This window comes from Malus sylvestris, chromosome 4, assembly GCF_916048215.2.
Source record: "Malus sylvestris chromosome 4, drMalSylv7.2, whole genome shotgun sequence".
NCBI classification, from domain to species: domain Eukaryota; kingdom Viridiplantae; phylum Streptophyta; class Magnoliopsida; order Rosales; family Rosaceae; genus Malus; species Malus sylvestris.
The window spans coordinates 1,696,951-1,713,833 of NC_062263.1; the positions used below are offsets into that span (position 1 = coordinate 1,696,951).

General features: G+C 39.2%; 3 protein-coding genes across 7 annotated transcripts; 2 read left to right on the top strand and 1 right to left on the bottom strand.

Annotated features, from left to right (window-relative positions):
* The first annotated feature begins 1,845 nt into the window (after window positions 1-1,845).
* On the top strand, window positions 1,846-4,813 carry LOC126618710 (uncharacterized). Its single transcript, XM_050286851.1, has 9 exons — window positions 1,846-1,948; window positions 2,058-2,171; window positions 2,274-2,336; window positions 2,514-2,580; window positions 2,746-2,846; window positions 3,632-3,676; window positions 3,755-4,072; window positions 4,158-4,260; window positions 4,539-4,813. Exons 1-9 carry the CDS (start codon window positions 1,937-1,939, stop codon window positions 4,619-4,621), a joined length of 906 nt encoding a protein of 301 aa, XP_050142808.1. The 5' UTR covers window positions 1,846-1,936; the 3' UTR covers window positions 4,622-4,813.
* A 905-nt stretch (window positions 4,814-5,718) lies between these two features.
* Window positions 5,719-6,287, bottom strand: LOC126618711 (protein RALF-like 32). The gene has a single exon (XM_050286854.1). It carries the CDS (start codon window positions 6,224-6,226, stop codon window positions 5,888-5,890), a length of 339 nt encoding a protein of 112 aa, XP_050142811.1. The 5' UTR covers window positions 6,227-6,287; the 3' UTR covers window positions 5,719-5,887.
* A 7,233-nt stretch (window positions 6,288-13,520) lies between these two features.
* Window positions 13,521-16,060, top strand: LOC126618712 (uncharacterized). Of its 5 annotated transcripts, none has more exons than XM_050286855.1 (3): window positions 13,521-15,129; window positions 15,260-15,357; window positions 15,442-16,060. In XM_050286855.1, the coding sequence occupies exon 1, from the start codon at window positions 13,851-13,853 to the stop codon at window positions 14,523-14,525; it is 675 nt and encodes a 224-aa protein (XP_050142812.1). In that variant the 5' UTR covers window positions 13,521-13,850; the 3' UTR covers window positions 14,526-15,129; window positions 15,260-15,357; window positions 15,442-16,060. The 5 variants fall into 5 exon arrangements, 2 of the variants coding, with proteins under 2 accessions (XP_050142812.1, XP_050142813.1); XM_050286856.1 differs by having other exon boundaries at window positions 13,521-15,124; XR_007621817.1 differs by lacking the exon at window positions 13,521-15,129 and having other exon boundaries at window positions 15,138-15,357; window positions 15,442-15,589; window positions 15,715-16,060.
* Window positions 16,061-16,883: the final 823 nt, after the last annotated feature.

Sequence of the window (16,883 nt, forward strand, 5' to 3'; positions counted from 1 at the left end):
GTAATTATTTCTATTTGTTTCGTTTCTCTCGTAAAAAAGCAAAATCATATTTGCTTGATCTCATGCACCTCCATTCTCACTCTTTTTTCTAGTTTTTCTAACTCATCACTTCTCTCATTCCAGGTAAATGATCATCCCTTCAAACTTAAAAAAAAAAGTTATCTAAATACTAGAGAGCGCATCTACATATATCCATTCAAATTCGTATTTTATTTTCTTTTGCAAACATATATATATATATATATTTTTTTTTTTTTCAAAAAAGGATTCCCTTGGCCAAAGCCAGACTTCCACATCAGTAGCAGGTTTCGAACCCAAGATCTTTGGTTTTTAATTTTTAAAAAATATTGTAATTCGTAATTTACCACTGAACCACCTGGTCAAATTGATATTTTGAATTACACCAATTTATGAGAAATTAGGTTTTTGTGTAGAGTGTTTTCAACGGTACAATTCCTTTTTGATTTGACGTGAAATTGTTGAACGCGTGACGCTTTCTGTTCTATCTCGAAGTCTTTAGGCTATGAGATTTTCTTTGAAATTATATTTTTACCGAGCCCCACTAGGGCCACTGCGTCAATGCACAATGCCTATCTCGCTGTAGGGTGATTTGTTTGTAAAGAAGAGTGAAGTTCCACAAGCTTCTGTTGTTTTTGTGTGCCGACACTTGAGTTGGGACCCGCTAATGCCTTGGATGGCAAAGTTTGAGATTTAGGCTGCCCATATTACGCCCTTGATCGTGGCTTCGTGTTCCACAAAATTTCCATTCCAATACACATGGACCCCTAATCAATACGTTTTTTTGGACTGTGAAATCAACATGTTAGGAGCCATTTGATAATTATTTCATTTTCAATGTTTAGTTTTTAGCTTTCACTTTTCAGTTTTTGACAAACTAAAATAATCTTATTCAGTAACTACTTTCATTTTTCAGCTTAAAAAAATGAAAACTGAAAACCAAGAAGTGTAAACCAAGACCAAATTTTGAAAACTCAAGAAAGTGGCTATTTACCACAGTGGTGGAAATATGTTGAGTCATTGTATGACGGCATGGGTTCAAACCTCGTCGATGGCTAATCTAACAAAATCTATCGTTTGACAAAAAAAAAGTAGTTTTCAATTTTCAATATTTTTTTTAAAGTTGAAAACCGACCCTAGTTATAAATAATAATAATAATAATAAAAATTCAATTTTCAGTTTTCAAAAGAGTGAAAACAAAAATTGAAAACGAATTGATTATTAAACGACACCTTAGCTTAACAAACTTTTGTTTCACCATACCATTCATTATGGACTTATGAAGTTACTTTTGATAGTTTCCAAAAAAAAAAAAATGAAGTTACTTTTGATTCATGTCAACACGTTAACAAAGATAGTGGTCAAACTCAAACCATCAAAACAAATTTGAGCATAGCTAATTTGCTTACAGCAGTGTACACTTTCTTCTAAACTCAAAATCGAAGTCTCTCTTGTAATTTAGATGAAACTATTGCTTGAATAATTTTTTTTTTATTATTAGCACTGCAAAAATTTTAATGCGCACTTCAAATATTCTATATTAAAAAAAACTCTTATGAGGAATACACAAGAAAATATTTGGAGTGCAGGATAAATGCTTTATAAGTATCTATTTAAGGAAATAAAAATATCAATTTTTGAAAGAAGATAAGCTGATAGTTTCGTCCCGATAGTCCACAATCTTAGAAAAAAATAATAATTTTTGACCGTAATACCAAATGGCTGAGCTACAAGGAAGTTATAATTACTCATGATAATGCCAAAATATTAATGCAAAATAAGATGAAGGGAAAGCTTGTCATTTGGGCCTGGGCTTGCATTACATTGATAAAATAAGAAAACCCAAAAACCTTGTAACCAAGAAATACAAAAACCCAAAACCCTCCAAAAGATCAGAGGAGCAGAGAGCAGGCAGCAATGGAGTCTGAGGTGAGTTTCTCTTCTGCCCTATTAGCCTATTCCTTCCCTTATACTGATTCCCGATTACGAAATCTCAGTCTTTTGCTGAATGCTGAATCTTCATTTCCGCGTTTCTCAGAAACCAAGTTTCGAACCGTTTCGGCTGTTTTCATCGCCAGGGTCGGGGTTTCTTGAACAATCAGAGCCCCCTCTTCCTCCGCCGCCTCCTTCCGTCCAAGTGCTTCCCTCCGAGGTGTTAATTAGTTAATTACTGCTTATTAATTTACTTTGATTAAGAATTATTAGCGTAATTTGTAGTTTTAAACACACAAATGATTGATTTAATGTGGAATAGGTTTCGTCGTCTGTGAAGTACACCGTGGAGCCGGTGGAGTTGGGCGGACTTACTTTGCTCAAGGTCACTTTTTTTTCCATTTTCTTTCTGTTTCTGTTTGGTTTCTCAGAAAGTGGAGCAATTTACATTTCAATCTTTTCTCCAAAAATAAAAAAAAAGCTGATTTTAGTGTACTTGGTAGTTTCTGAAGTTAAGTTTGATTTGAGTGTAACTTAGAGATCGTGCGTGCTTTGATTGTAGGGTCGCGTTAGTACTCAAGACGTTTTCACGCTGTCCAACTCTGATTTAGTTCCTGGGCAATATGAAGGTTATACATTTCTTCCATCTTCATTTGTTTGTTAGTAGTCATTCAATAATTAAAATGATGTTTAATTGAGTTTATCGTATTCTTTTTTAAAAATCGAGTCTTTTATTGATGATGCGCTGCGGCACCCAAATGTGATTCTGTGTATTTGGTTTTGGCGGGTTGTAGGGGGATTAAAGCTGTGGGAAGGTTCTCTTGATCTGGTTAAAGCTCTAAGCTCTGAAGTTCAAAATGGGCATTTATCATTTTCCGGTAAACGCGTTTTAGAGGTGGGCATCCTAATATTGCCCGGTGAATGCATACTGTCTCACAATACCTTCACCTGTTAACATTTCAGATCCTAATATTTCACCTGCTAGTTTAGTTCATATGATTCCTGCCTGGTAGTCTAATTCTCGAGTGTAACTTGTATTAGTCATAAGTTCATGACGGTGCTTTTGTGAAATGAGACATACTAGCTTCTTTACCTTGAAATGTATCATATCCTTACAAGCAGAAACTAATTTTGTTTCTGGTCGCATTCTGCTCGCTTTGTTCAGCTTGTAGGTTTCCCCACTAAGTGTTAATTCCATTAATCTCATGTTCATACATCATACAGGGAAACTCTTCAACTTTCTAGATGGCTAGTTCAAATTTTTAGGCTCTAATATAATAGCTTGTAAGTGGAGAATTTCAACACAATTCATAATGAACTGCACTTTTGTTGCAATACTTTAACTAACAAAGGGTTTACTGAGAATAGTACCCCTGAGTTTACACTCTGTAGAAATAGACTGAAGTTATTTTTTTCTTGGAGTCTTACTTGCGACAATAAGTACATCTCTTCACATCTGCACAATCATTGAATTAAGTGTTCACTGGTGCCCCTTTACTCGTAATAAATTAAACTGCTATCGTTGATCATTAACCAACAAAGAAAATCATTAAGCACTACTACAAGTGATTATCTATGCTGACTGATTTCCTGGTTGTCATAGAAGTTGAGGCCACCGCCATGTATCTCCTTCTCCCATTTCTTACTATGCCTCACCCTATTTCCTGTCATGTTTTTCAGCTTGGTTGTGGCCATGGACTTCCCGGTATCTTTGCCTGCCTTGAGGTGAAGTTGTGTTTCATAAGCTTCTCAATTTAGTGTTGTAGATTAGATTTCTTAATATTCTTCATTATTGCCAATCAGGGTGCAGCTGCCATTCATTTCCAGGACTTCAATGCGGAGGTCCTGCGGTGCCTCACCATTCCTAATGTAAATTCAAATATTCCAAACTTCCAACCCCCATCAGTGCAAGTGACAAAGTCTAATGTGGAGGCCGAAATTGGTTTTTTTGCTGGTGACTGGCGTGAAATGCATAAGCTTCTTCCTTATGCACAAAATGACGAGAGGGATCTTAATGTTAGTTCAGAGCAAAGTTTAGATGCTCAGTACGATATTATTTTAATGGCGGAGACAGTTTACTCAATTTCTACTCTCCCACATCTCTATGAACTCATAAAAAAGGTATTCTCTCATTGATCTGTCATTATTTATGATTTTGGACTGCGAACTTGGAGCGGCTTTAAGTGTAATACTGTTTATTTTACAGTGCTTAACTCCTTCTCATGGAGTAGTCTACATGGCTGCAAAGAAGCATTATTTTGGAGTAGGCGGGGGAACTCGAAGGTTCCTATCTGTGGTCGAGAAAGATGGTGAGCTAGTTTTAATTATTTTAAGAAAATTACTAAGGAATTATATCACAGTAGAAGTTTTCGTTTCTTATTTCTTTCCTACCCTATTCCTTGGGTTGATGGGATTGTGCGAAATGCGATAAGAACAAGTTGCAGAATATGTTTGTTCTATGAATATGTGTTTCAGAGGCCTTAAAGTTGCGACAATGGTGTTATCGACTGTTATGAAGTTATGTTTAGTATTTACTTATGCTTCAGTAAGAAATTTAAACACATTTTCTTGGAATTCCTTTGTGCAGGGGTGTTGGCTTCTAGCATGGTTGCTGAAGTTGCAGATGGTTCTTCTAATGTCCGAGAGGTATGGAAGCTTTCGTTTAAGTAGGCGTCAAATTCATGTTGACCAAACAGTATTGTACCTTACCCTAAGTTGCCCGGAAGAATTTCAAAAGTTGTAATTGTCATCAAGATTATTTTTACTGTCTTGAGTGGAAGATAAATGTTCTCTGTCATCAGCATTGACAAGGAAATTAAATTTTAAATTAATTTAGTAGATCATAGTAAAGTTATCATGCAATCTTATCTAGTAGATCATTGTAAAGAAATGCATGATGACAATTTCGAAGTGATACGTATAACCCTTATCTACGAGGAGTGTGCTACATCGATATGAAGCTTTATTCTTTAAACTATGGGATGAGTTTATTGAACATTTGAAGCAAAAACAAGAAGTCATTGAAAACTCAAGAGAAATAGCTTCAGATAGAAGTGTTGTACATATATAGATAGGGCAGATCTATGGCACCAATTTTTTTTTACAATTTTTGACACATTTTTTGTGGGGTCTACTGCATAATGTATTTTAACGATCTTAACTGTTTATCTTTTAAAACATCATTCATAGATTATCCTTACAAAATATTAAACAAATCTAAAACCGTAGTGAAGAAAATAGACTAGTACGGTTCCACAAAGAAACTGTAAACCCTTGATATCATATGGTTTGAGATTTGAGTTATTTTGGTAGACATACTTTTGAGAAAAGACTTTAAAAAGTATGTCAAAAGTTGTGTAAAAAAAGTGATGCCATGAATTACAAGGCTTGCTAACTAGGAGGATCGATTATGCTATAAGTAGGGAGACCTTCAAGCACCCTTGGAAGATCAAGGCACACCTCCTAACTCACTGATTCTCAGCCCCCTATATATCAAAACCAAATAAAAATTCGAACTTGCTCATGTCCTCCGTGATCACGAGTCCGACCTACAACGATAATACTTAGAAAGGGTGAGACGGAGGAGGAAGACAGCCTCCTGTTTTACTATACGCTTCACATCTACCGCCGCCGTTGCAAAAGATTAGACAAAAGATTAGGCAAATCTAAAACCGTAGTGAAGAAAATAGACTAGTACAGTTCTACAAAGAAATCATAAACCTTTAATGGTCATTGTTTGAGATTTGAGTTATTTTGGTAGACATACCTTTGAGCAAAGACTTAATAGATAGATAATTCCGATCGTTGAAATATATTACAAAGTCAGCCCCGTAAAAAAAACGTATGTCAAAAGTTATGTAAAAAAAGTGACGCCACAGATCGCCCCCTATATATCAAAACCAAATAAAAATTCGAACTTGCTCATGTCCTCCCTGATCACGAGTCCGACCTACAACGATAATACTTAGAACAACCTCTTTGATAAGGATGAGACGGAGGAGGAAGACAGCCTCCTGTTTTACTATACGCTTCACCTCTAGCGCCGCCTTTGCAAACTGGTTGGTCTGGCTTCAAAGCCCCGGGCGATATGTACTTCTTCGTCTGAAGAAACCTCCGGCTTATCTCCGACTCCATCAGCAGCTCGCTTTCGTTGTCGCACTCCGCTATCGAACCGTTGCACGATGTGGACGTAGGGCTCGTTCCCGAGGCAGTTGTGCAGGCGAGGTAGCAAAGGCCGGTGATTAGCAGAAGGAACACTCTGTTAGGCCTTTGCATTTTGTGTTTGGGTTATATTTTCTTCACACTTTGAACAACTTTATAGGGGGTCATGTCATATTTATCTTATAAAATTGCTTATGAGAAGATGGTAGTGGGATGCGCACTTCACCAAACCTGTCAATAGAGTCCGGCGCAGCCATGTATTTTATTTTCCATGTGTTACTTATTCTCGACCACACCTTCAATGAATAAAAAAATGAAAAAGGGTGGTAAAGTCTTGGCTAATAATTTGGTTACTGAAATTAGGGGCTCTCTCTCATATGGACCACCAACTTTGTGTTGAAAAAAACCCTTTTCCGATAAGTGTATTCTTGACTTGTACGTGGGAAGCAACTCATGTGGAATACGGAGTTTGATAATATATTATTGAGAAATATGTTGACGTGAGTTAACTATTTAGTTTAGAAATGTAATCTTATAATTTATTCCTTGTATAATTGAGATTTTTATTTCCTGTTATATGAGATATTGTACAACTATATATTTACCTTCTAGACAGAAGAATAAACATACAATTCAAACCCTAAACACTTTTATCTTAGCATCAGAGTAGGTTTCGACTTGTCTCTTTCCTCTAACCTTTTACCCTAGCTACTGATCCCTGAAAACCCAGAAAAATCCTAGCGTGGTCTCAAAGTAAGAGAACCACCTACGGGAATAGAAAAAAAAAACCTAGAAACCTAAATTACAAAACCCCAATGGTCTCAAAGCAAGAGAACCATCCACTGAAAATACCTAGAAATCTAAATCACAAATAGACCATTGCTTCCATGGCCGACAAGCACCATGGCATGATTCCTTGTGGCAGTGATCTCCAGCGGGCTGGGCTTGCAGTGCCTGGAGCCCAATGTTCAACAGTGCATCAATCAAGCATGGACATAAGCAACAAATTCGGTGTGAGTCCAACCGAGCAACAATTCGCTGTGTACAAGAACAGCCATGTGGGCATGCTGAGCCCATCATGAGACAGCCATTTGGAAAACAGTTTGGACCCAGACAGTATGGGCCGGCAACTTTCATTATTGAATTTGATTTCGTCCCAAGAACAATCTGATGATCCAAGTAAAATTGATATTGCATTCACAACATCCGCTAACCGAGATTCTGGTTGGATAATTGACTATGGGGCTACAGACCATATGACATATAATGAATCCTTGTTTCACCACTTAACCATGCCACCCAAGGAGAATGTTATCACAGTAAATGGTGAAATTGCTCCAGTTGCAGGAGCGGGTTCCATCGCCCTTACTCCCTCTCTATCACTGCATAACACTCTTCTTGTTTCTTCACTATCGAATCATTTACTTTATGTTGGTCAAGTTACGGAACAATTAGATTGTGTTGTACTCATGTTTCCTAGTTTTTGCCTACTATAGGATATCCAAACACGGGCAATTATTGGGCGTGGTACTAAGATGAGAGGGTTATATTATGTGGATGATGTGGTACCGGGCCGAGTCAACCAAGTGAGCAGTGGTCACAACAACAAGGTTAAGAGAATTTGGTTATGGCATCGTCGACTAGGACATGCATCTTTTGGTTATTTAAGAAAATTACTTCCGTCTTTATCTAATGGCGTTTCAGACTCTGATTTTCAGTGTCAGGATTGCATTCTTGCAAAAAGTCATCGTACTTCTTACCACTTGAGTCTCAATAAAAGATCAGTGCCCTTTGATTTAATTCACTTTGATGTATGAGGTCCATCACTAATAGCGGCGCTCCATGGTACCTTTGTAGATGATTGCACCAGAATGACTTGGCTCTATACCATGAAATAGAAGAGTGACGTTGGGCAAATTTTCCAACAATTTTATTAGATGATTGGAAATCAATTTTCTCTTCCTATCAAAGTCCTGAGATTCGATAATGGTGGAGAATATCTTAATTCTGAACTATCACAATTTTTCGCAGAGCACGGCATACTTCATGAGACTACTTGTCCTCAAACTACTCAACAAAATGGTGTGGCAGAACGTAAGAACAGACATATCTTGGAAACTACACGGGCTCTTCTAATTGGGGCTCATGCTCCTCATGCCCATTGGGCAAATGCAATTACGTGTTCCATTTATCTTCTTAATCGAATGCCCTCTCGAGTTCACAACTTCCGAACTCCTATGGAAGTCTCGACGGAGTATGTCACTCTACAATCTTCTCTTCAATTATCACCTCGCATATTTGGATGTGTGGCTTATGTGCATCTTCACAAGAATCAACGGAGTAAATTGGATTCGTGTGGTGTTCGTTGTGTATTTCTGAGATTTAATAGCCAACAAAAGGGATATTGATGTTACCATCCACCTACTAAGCATTTCTATGTCACCATGGATGTCACGTTCTCCGAAACCGAGATGTTCTTCATCTTTGATCAAACCCACTGTACTCTTAAGGGGGAGTTGAATAATAAATACGAAGACTACAGTTGGTTTGATGTTCCACATGAACGAGATAGTTGGCATGGTCCTAGTAGTACATGGGAGACCGAGACTGAAAACTTAGGTGTTATAAGCAACCCACCTGACCGCGCCTTACTAGAGGGTCGCGACACATCAATTCAAAGCCCAAAGGTAGGCCATGACATTGCAGTTCAGAACCCGATAGTGGCCAACGACACAACAAGCCAAAGCCTAGTAGATTTTGACCGTGAAATCCTTGACCAAGAGATAGCTCATGCAACATCGAATAATAGGCCTACACCATTTATGGATTTAGTAGAAGGTAATGGGTCCGCGAGTGATACCGAGACTGTGCAAACAAAAAATAACCCTCATTCTTCTCCACTAGTCCATGCTCATGTCCCGCGGATATCCAAGAGGTACGTTCTCATACTTCAGATATTGTTGAAAATTCCTATATTTTACCTTCTAGGCAAAATCGTGGGAAACCACCTGACAGGTTTTCTTTGGAAGGAAAAGTGAGATATGCAATTGCACAGTATATGTCCACTCATTGACTATCACCCAAGTACCAAGCCATGGTGAATCAAATGGCTGAGATTAAAATTCTAACAAAAGTGGAAGAAGGTTTGCGAGACCCCCATTGGGTAGAAGCCATGTGAGTAGAAATGGAAGCCTTACAAAGAAACGGAACGTGGAATGTAGTGTCATTACCACAAGGGAAGATACCAGTGGGATGTAAATGGGTGTTCACCATAAAACACAAGGTGGATGGATCCATTGACAGATATAAGGCAAAATTGGTAGCTAAAGGGTACACACAGACATTTGAAGTTGACTACCAAGAAACGTTTACTCCAGTCGCAAAAAGGAACACTATTCGAGTCCTTTTATCTTTAGAAGCTAACCTGGACTGGCCTTTGAAACAGTTCTATGTGAAGAATGCTTTCTTACATGGAGATCTGGAAGAAGAAGTATACATGGATCTTTCACCAGGATATCAAACATTGAATGAAGCAGGGAAAATATGTAGACTCCGAAAGGCTCTCTACGGACTCAAACAATCACCCAGAGCATGGTTTGGAAGGTTCACTGAAGCAATGAAAAAGTATGACTATAGACAGGGAAATGCGGACCACACCCTGTTCATCAAACGAATGGGAGGTAAAGTTACTTTGTTAATTATCTATATGGATGATATGGTAGTTACTGGTGATGACACAGAATAGATAAAAAGGCTGCAGGGGTATTTTTCACCAGAATTTGAGATGAAAGATCTAGGAGGCTTGAAATACTTCTTGGGTATTGAAGTTGCTCGTTCTCATGATGGTATTTACTTGTCTCAGCGGAAGTATGTTCTTGATATTCTCTATGAAACTGGAATGTTGGCTTGTAAACCAGTTGAAACTCCCATTGTGCAGAATCATCACCTGATGATATACCAGGATCAAGTTCCTACCAATAAAGAAAGATATCAGAGATTGGTAGGACAATTGATTTACCTATTACTTACACGTCCGGATATTGCGTATGCAGTTAGTGTTGTAAGTCAATTCATGCATGCTCCTAGTGAGGATCACATAGCAGCAGTGATGCATATACTAAGTTATCTGAAATGTGCACCTGGTAAATGACTAATCTTCAGGAAGCATGGACATATGGAGGTAAATGGGTATACAGATGCTGATTGGGCAGGAAACATTAGTGATCGTTGCTCCACATTCGTAGCAGGAAATCTGGTAACTTAGAGAATCAAGAATCAAAATGTAGTGGCTAAATCCACGGCCCGAGGCAAAGTACAGAGGGATAGCACATGGAATTTGTGAGTTGTTATGGCTCAGGATTCCTCTCACTGAGATTGGGTTCAAACCTCAGGGAGCTATGTTATTATACTGCAACAATCAAGCTGCGAGAGAAATAGCCAATAATCTCGTTCAGCATGATCGTACAAAGCATGTCGAGATAGATAGACACTTCATCAAAGAGAAGTTAGATGTCAAATTGATTGATATTCCATACGTGAGGTCTGAAGAACAATTAGCAGATGTGTTAACTCATGCGGTTTCCGCAATGGTGTTTCAAGACTCACTTGACAAGTTGGGCTTATGAGATATTTATGCACCAACTTGAGGGGGAGTGTTGGCATAAGTCAACCATTTAGTTTAGGAATGTAATCCTATAATTTATTCCTTGTATAATTGGGATTCTTATTTCCTGTTATGTGGGATATTGTACAACTATATATTTACCTCCTAGAGAGAAGAATAAACATACAATTCAAACCCTAAACACTTTTATATTGTGTTAAGGGAACTCTCTTAAAGTTTGACTCTACATGGACTATATGTCACCTAACTTTTTAACGTTAATTCTCATGTCAAATGTTAAAAAATATTGTGTTAAAAACATGAGATAGCAGATAGTCGAGAGTCCACTTTAGTAAGATCACGACTTTGAAAATAATTTTCATTTTTCAAATACAGAAACAAGTATAAAATGCATTTGGTACTATTTTTAAAAATTAAAAAAAAAAATTAAAAGATGAAAACCACAAGAGATGGACACAAAAACCAGTAACCTAAGTTTTATAAAAAAAGTGTGTTGATGCACAAAATCAGCGAAGACTTTGGTACAACAGAAAGTGTCAGGTTTTGTGACCTTCGCTTGGTTGCTTCGGTCACTAGTGAGGATAAGTACGTAAATGAATAGAGACAGAGAAGCAAACACAGGATGTACGTGGTTCACCCAGATTGGCTACGTCCACGGAGTAGAGGAGTTCTTATTAGTAGTGAAGGGCTTACACAAGTACAAAGGATCAAGCTCTCAATTTAGTGAGTTCTTGTGAATGATTTAACCCAAATGGCATTAGGCCATATTGTGGGGGAATGACCCCTATTTATAGAAAAACTTGTAGCTTTGTCACATTGACATGTGTCATGTTATGATTGGTTCTTGATGTCGACACGTGCTGCGCTCTGATTGGCTTCTAATCTTGACACGTGTCGAGTAGTGATTGGCCTCCTGGTCGGAGGGGAACTCTTCTGGGTCCTTGACAGTATAGCGTTGGCCGGTGCTCGGTAGTTTCGGGATTGGTCAAGTATGGTACAAACAGAACTCCTCTAAGTTCCCGAGTGAGGGAAACTCCTCGGTTGGGGACTTGCAAGATCCAATCCCTTGAGTAATCACGAAACTTCTAAGTACTGAAGTGTGGTCTGATCTTCATCTGCCCTTCTCTGGAAGTACCTTTCCTCCATCCGGGAATGGTGTATTTAGCTGATGTTGACGCACAAGGTAATGTATCAATTTCACTTGAAGCTTAGTTGTAGTTTCGGGCTTAGTCAAGTGTGATACAAACCCTATAGTAGGAGTCCCCCAAGTCGCCGAGCTAGGAGATCTGCCGAAAGAGGTAACAGACAAGGTAAGCAGTCAAACTTCCAAGTAAGCAACCCAGGATCAGAGGTTTGACTTCGGCTTCCGGTTGATTGTTCTCCTTCTCCTTGTCTCTCATTCAACTGCCAGGATAAGAAGAAGCAAATGGATAATAGATGATATGAGATACTTTTGCTTTTGAAGAAGTAACTTTCCACATGCTTATTCTTGAACTGTGCTGGAGGGTTTTCTGGTGCCCTTCAGAGTATAAGGCCGACTCAAAAATTTGAGGGTCAAAACAAGTCCATCAAATCTAGAGTACGTTCGACCTTGATGATATGGGATACTTTTGCTGTTGACGGAATAATGAATGTGGTATGGAAAGGTGTCGTGCTGTAGTGATCTGTTTCAGCTCACCGTTGAACCTTCTGCTTCAATCTTTTGCATGGCAGAAGTGGTGTGCAACCTTTGCATTTAAATGGTCCTTCAGAACATTCCTTCATAGTGACTCATCCACGCTTGGCAGCTTCAGTGTAAAGAGCCAATATCTGATCAACTGTCATGAGGCATTTGCCGGTGGAATTCGTGACCTTGACAGCAGTTGAGGATGAGTACTCGAGAGCAATACTAAGTAAGCAAACAGGCAAAGGCTCCAGGCAGTCAGTTCCAAATTGGAGGTTTGATTTCAGGTTCCGACTGACTGCTCTCTTTCTCCTTGTCCTGCAGGTGTGGACAAGGACAAAGACAAAGACAGGGAGAAAGCATGATATGGGATACTCTTGCTTTCGACCCTGATGATATGAGATACTCTTGTTCTTGGTGTGGCTTATTTGCTGAGGTATTATCGGGGGGAAATAAAGCTGAGTATTTCGAGAGGTTATGTTGAGGGTGCCTTTTCGAATGCGAGAAAGGGTTGAGCATTTTTGCAGGTTTGCCTGTCCGTTGAGGAGGGAGGTCAATGTATATAGGGATTTCCCAATAACAAGTAGTAATGCTATTCCTTTACCCTTCTTGGTCACAGCAATGTAGTGGGAGCTGCCAGCTTCACGTGTTTTAATTTTGTCAGAGCACTTTGAAAAAGTGGTATGTGGTATCTGGAAAGCTGATGTTACGTGTGAAGATTACAGACAAGCTTTATCTAAGGAAATCTGGCTCTCGAAGTTCTGAGAGTTGTGCCTCTTCGGTTTTCGAACAAGCAATCCCGTCGAGGATCTGACTCTCGAGATTCGGAAAGCGGTGCTACTCCGGTTTTTGAGAAAGTAATTATGTTGGGAGTCTTTTCTCGAATGTGAGTAAAGGTTGGACGTTCTTGCCAACCTGTCTTGCCGCAAAACACGGAGGTCGACACACATAGGGACTTTCCAGTTGTCAAGCAGTGGTGCTGTTCCTTTACCCTTATGGGTAATAGTAGGGTAGCTGGAACTTCGAAATTCTCGTGCCTAAACTTTGTCAGAGATCTTTGACAAAGTTATATGTGGTACCCGAGGAGTTGATGGTGCATATGGAGAGCGGTGATTGAACAGTAAGATTCACGTGCTTTCTACTTCACCAGAAATCTTCGACAGATTGCCCGTAATTTCCGCAAAGCTGAGTGTGCATGTGACAGGTGCTGACGAGGCTGAAAAAGCAGGTGCTTCTTCGATTTCTGAGATCGGCCCTCGTGGTCTCTAAGCAGCCCAGCTTTTGAGAAAGCAAACGCCTCTTCGATTTCTGAAGCTCCGTCGAGTGCAGATTTTTATAGAGGCTGGCATTAAGTTCCACAGCACACTTGAATCTCTACCAGTAGAAGCTCATTTCTTGCACTTCTAAGATCTTGATTTGTCTGACCTCTTCCCTTTTCAACACATTTGAAAATGTCTGGACCCTCTGACAGTCGTTTTGACTTGAACCCTGGAGAAAAGACAGCCACGCCTTCTCCAGACAACATATGGCGCCCATCCTTCATATCCCCTACTGGTCCTCTTACCGTTGGGGATTCTGTGATGAAGAATGATATGACCGCTGCAGTGGTGGCCAGGAACCTTCTCACTCCCAAAGATAACAGACTACTTTCCAAACGGTCTGATGAGTTGGCTGTTAAGGACTCTCTGGCTCTTAGTGTTCAGTGTGCAGGTTCTGTGTCTAATATGGCCCAACGCCTATTTGCTAGAACCCGCCAAGTTGAATCATTGGCTGCTGAAGTGATGAGTCTCAAACAGGAGATTAGAGGGCTCAAGCATGAGAATAAGCAGTTGCACCGGCTCGCCCATGACTATGCTACAAACATGAAGAGGAAGCTTGACCAGATGAAGGAATCTGATGGTAAGGTTTTACTTGATCATCAGCGGTTTGTGGGTTTGTTCCAAAGGCATTTATTGCCTTCGTCCTCTGGGGCTGTACCTGGTAATGAAGCTTCAAATGATGAACCTCCAATGCCTCCTCCTTCTGGGGTTTTGTCAAGTACTGAGGCTCCGGATAACCACCCTCCGGTGCTTTCTCTTTCTGGGGCTCTACCGACTGCTGAGACTTCCCCTAAGCAACCTTTGTGAAGGCTCCCTTTTGTTTGTTTATTTTGACTCATGTATATGTACATATTTGTGGCTTATCGAAAATATTAATAAATAAGCTTTGCTTCATTTCAACATATTGTGTTAAATACACCAAAGCCTTCTTCATAAAGTTCTTTGAATTTTTGCTTTTGTTGAAACCTGTATTGTTGAAGCTTTGTGAGTGAAGCATGTAGTTTGAGGTAGTGTTCCCTTAATTTCCCGAGTGAGGAAAACTTCTCGGTTGGAGACTTGAAAAATCCAAGTCACTGAGTGGTTGTGAGACTGCCGAGTATCAAGGTGCAGTAGCATATGGTGGGAGTCCCCCAAGTCTTCAGGCGAAGAGAGTTGCCGAATGAGGTGTCTAGCTAGTAGTCAATGTCATGAGTAGGAAAACTTCACTTGTTTCTTTTCGAAGTGGTAACCCAGGGCTCTTTCTTCATATACTGTTTTTTGTTATGAAGATGTGTTAGGCCCAAAGAAGTGGAGGCCTAGGCCCTTTTTTTTTTTTTTTTTTTTTTTTTTGTAATGTTTGTACAGATATCTATAATGTGGCCTTTGTCATGATTTTGGAGGATGGGTGTATTCGAATCCAATGAGGGGTAGGGTATGACTCATTATCATGTGCCATGATTTTGTCTTCCTTTAGCTTTTCTTTTGCTTTGCTTTACCATTTTTGCTTTCCTTTAGTCTTCCTTTAGCTTTTCTTCAATATAACACCATTTTCTGTGGCTCAGATCGCAAAACCATCTTCATGAAAGTTGTTCCTTAGCTCGTGAACTACAACATATCCGAATTGGAGATCCATCGGAGCAGTACAACTCCAGAAATTCAGGTATGATGAGTGATTGTTCGTCATTTGTATATCAACGCGTCAGACTTGTTGTGAGCTTCAAAAACTCCATTTTCTCTTGCTCAGATCAACATACTTTCTTCATCGAAGTTGTTCCTTAACTTGTGAACTACAACATATCCAAATTTGAGGTCCCTCGGAGCAGTATAACTCCAGAAATCCAAGTATGATGAGTGACTGGTTATTATTTTTCTGTCAACCCGTCAGATTTGTTGTGAGCTTCGAAACTCCATTTTCTATTGTTCAGATCAGCATGCTTTCTTCATTGAAGTTGTTCCTCATCGTCTCTTTCATAACATATCAAAAATTCAGAATGAACTAATGGTTAAATACTTCCAGATCTTCGAAACATCACAGCAGCTTCGAAATCTGCAAGAATCCGACTGTCATGTTTGGAGCTTCAACACTTTAATTTCCGTCGCTCAAACAGAAATGGTTCCTTCTTGAAAGTTGTTCATATGCTCAAGAACTATAGGGTGTCCAAAATTCAGCTCCATTGGAGAAGAGCAGAGGTTGCAGAAATTTGATAGATGAAAGGAGGCGGAAGAGGGAGAGAGAGAAAAAGTCTCTTGGGTTGGATTTCTATTTTGGGGCAGATTCCAATTTTTGTAGCACCTTCATTATTGATGAATTGCTTGTACTTTTGTCCATTATGAAACTTGGGACTTTGGCTTGTTGTTGGATCTATTATAATATGTTTGGGAACATATATAAGTGAATAAATAAGAAGGAAAATTTTGGGCCCTTGTGGGTGTAAAACAAAAAATGTTTATGTTTACCCAAGTGTTTTTGTACAAGTTCAAGGGCATCTTGGGTTTTGTGAACAAAATTTGTTTATTTGGAGCAAGGTTTTGTGTTGAAGCTTTGTAGGTGAAGCTTTGGTGTTGAAGCTTTGGTGTTGAAGCTTTGTAGGTGAAGCTTTGTAAATGAAGCTTTCTAGGTGAAGCTTTGATGGTGAAGCTTTGTAGATGAAGCTTTGTAGATGAAGCTTTCTAGGTGAAGCTTTGATGGTGAAGCTTTGTAGATGAAGCTTTCGAGGTGAAGCTTTGTAGATGAAGCTTTCTGGGTGAAGCTTTGATGGTGAAGCTTTGTAGATGAAGCTTTCTGGGTGAAGCTTTGATGGTGAAGCTTTGTTTTTTTTTTTTTTTTTTTTTTTTTTTTTTTTTTTTGGGTGAAGCTGTTTTAAGTGAAGTTTTTTGGCTGTGTATGAATAGATCTATTGTTTGGATATAAGCCATTGTTTAGTTGTTCCTTTCTTTGTATAGTCTTGTCGACACATACTTAGATTTTGTTTCGTGTTGGATATATCTGCTTTGAGGTTTCAACACTTGAGTGTTCCATTGCTAGGAATGTAAAAGAGTGAGGGCCAAGTTGGCTAAATTACCTCTTTAGTGAATTCATTGCCAAATGGCCTTCATTACATAGGATGCCGAACGGCTATAGCTCAACACTTGTACATCGTGAGTCTATTTGTAGTAGTACTTCAAGTGATCAGCGTTCCATGGATG

Bases quoted from the DNA above. Each gene is read 5' to 3' on its own strand.
- LOC126618710 (XM_050286851.1), top strand. The intron at 2,847-3,631 runs GTGGGCATCCTA...CATGTTTTTCAG, and splicing joins CCGGTAAACGCGTTTTAGAG to CTTGGTTGTGGCCATGGACT. The intron at 3,677-3,754 runs GTGAAGTTGTGT...ATTGCCAATCAG, and splicing joins GTATCTTTGCCTGCCTTGAG to GGTGCAGCTGCCATTCATTT.
- LOC126618711 (XM_050286854.1), bottom strand. From the start codon at position 6,226: ATGCAAAGGCCTAACAGAGTGTTCCTTCTGCTAATCACCGGCCTTTGC.
- LOC126618712 (XM_050286855.1), top strand. From the start codon at position 13,851: ATGTCTGGACCCTCTGACAGTCGTTTTGACTTGAACCCTGGAGAAAAG.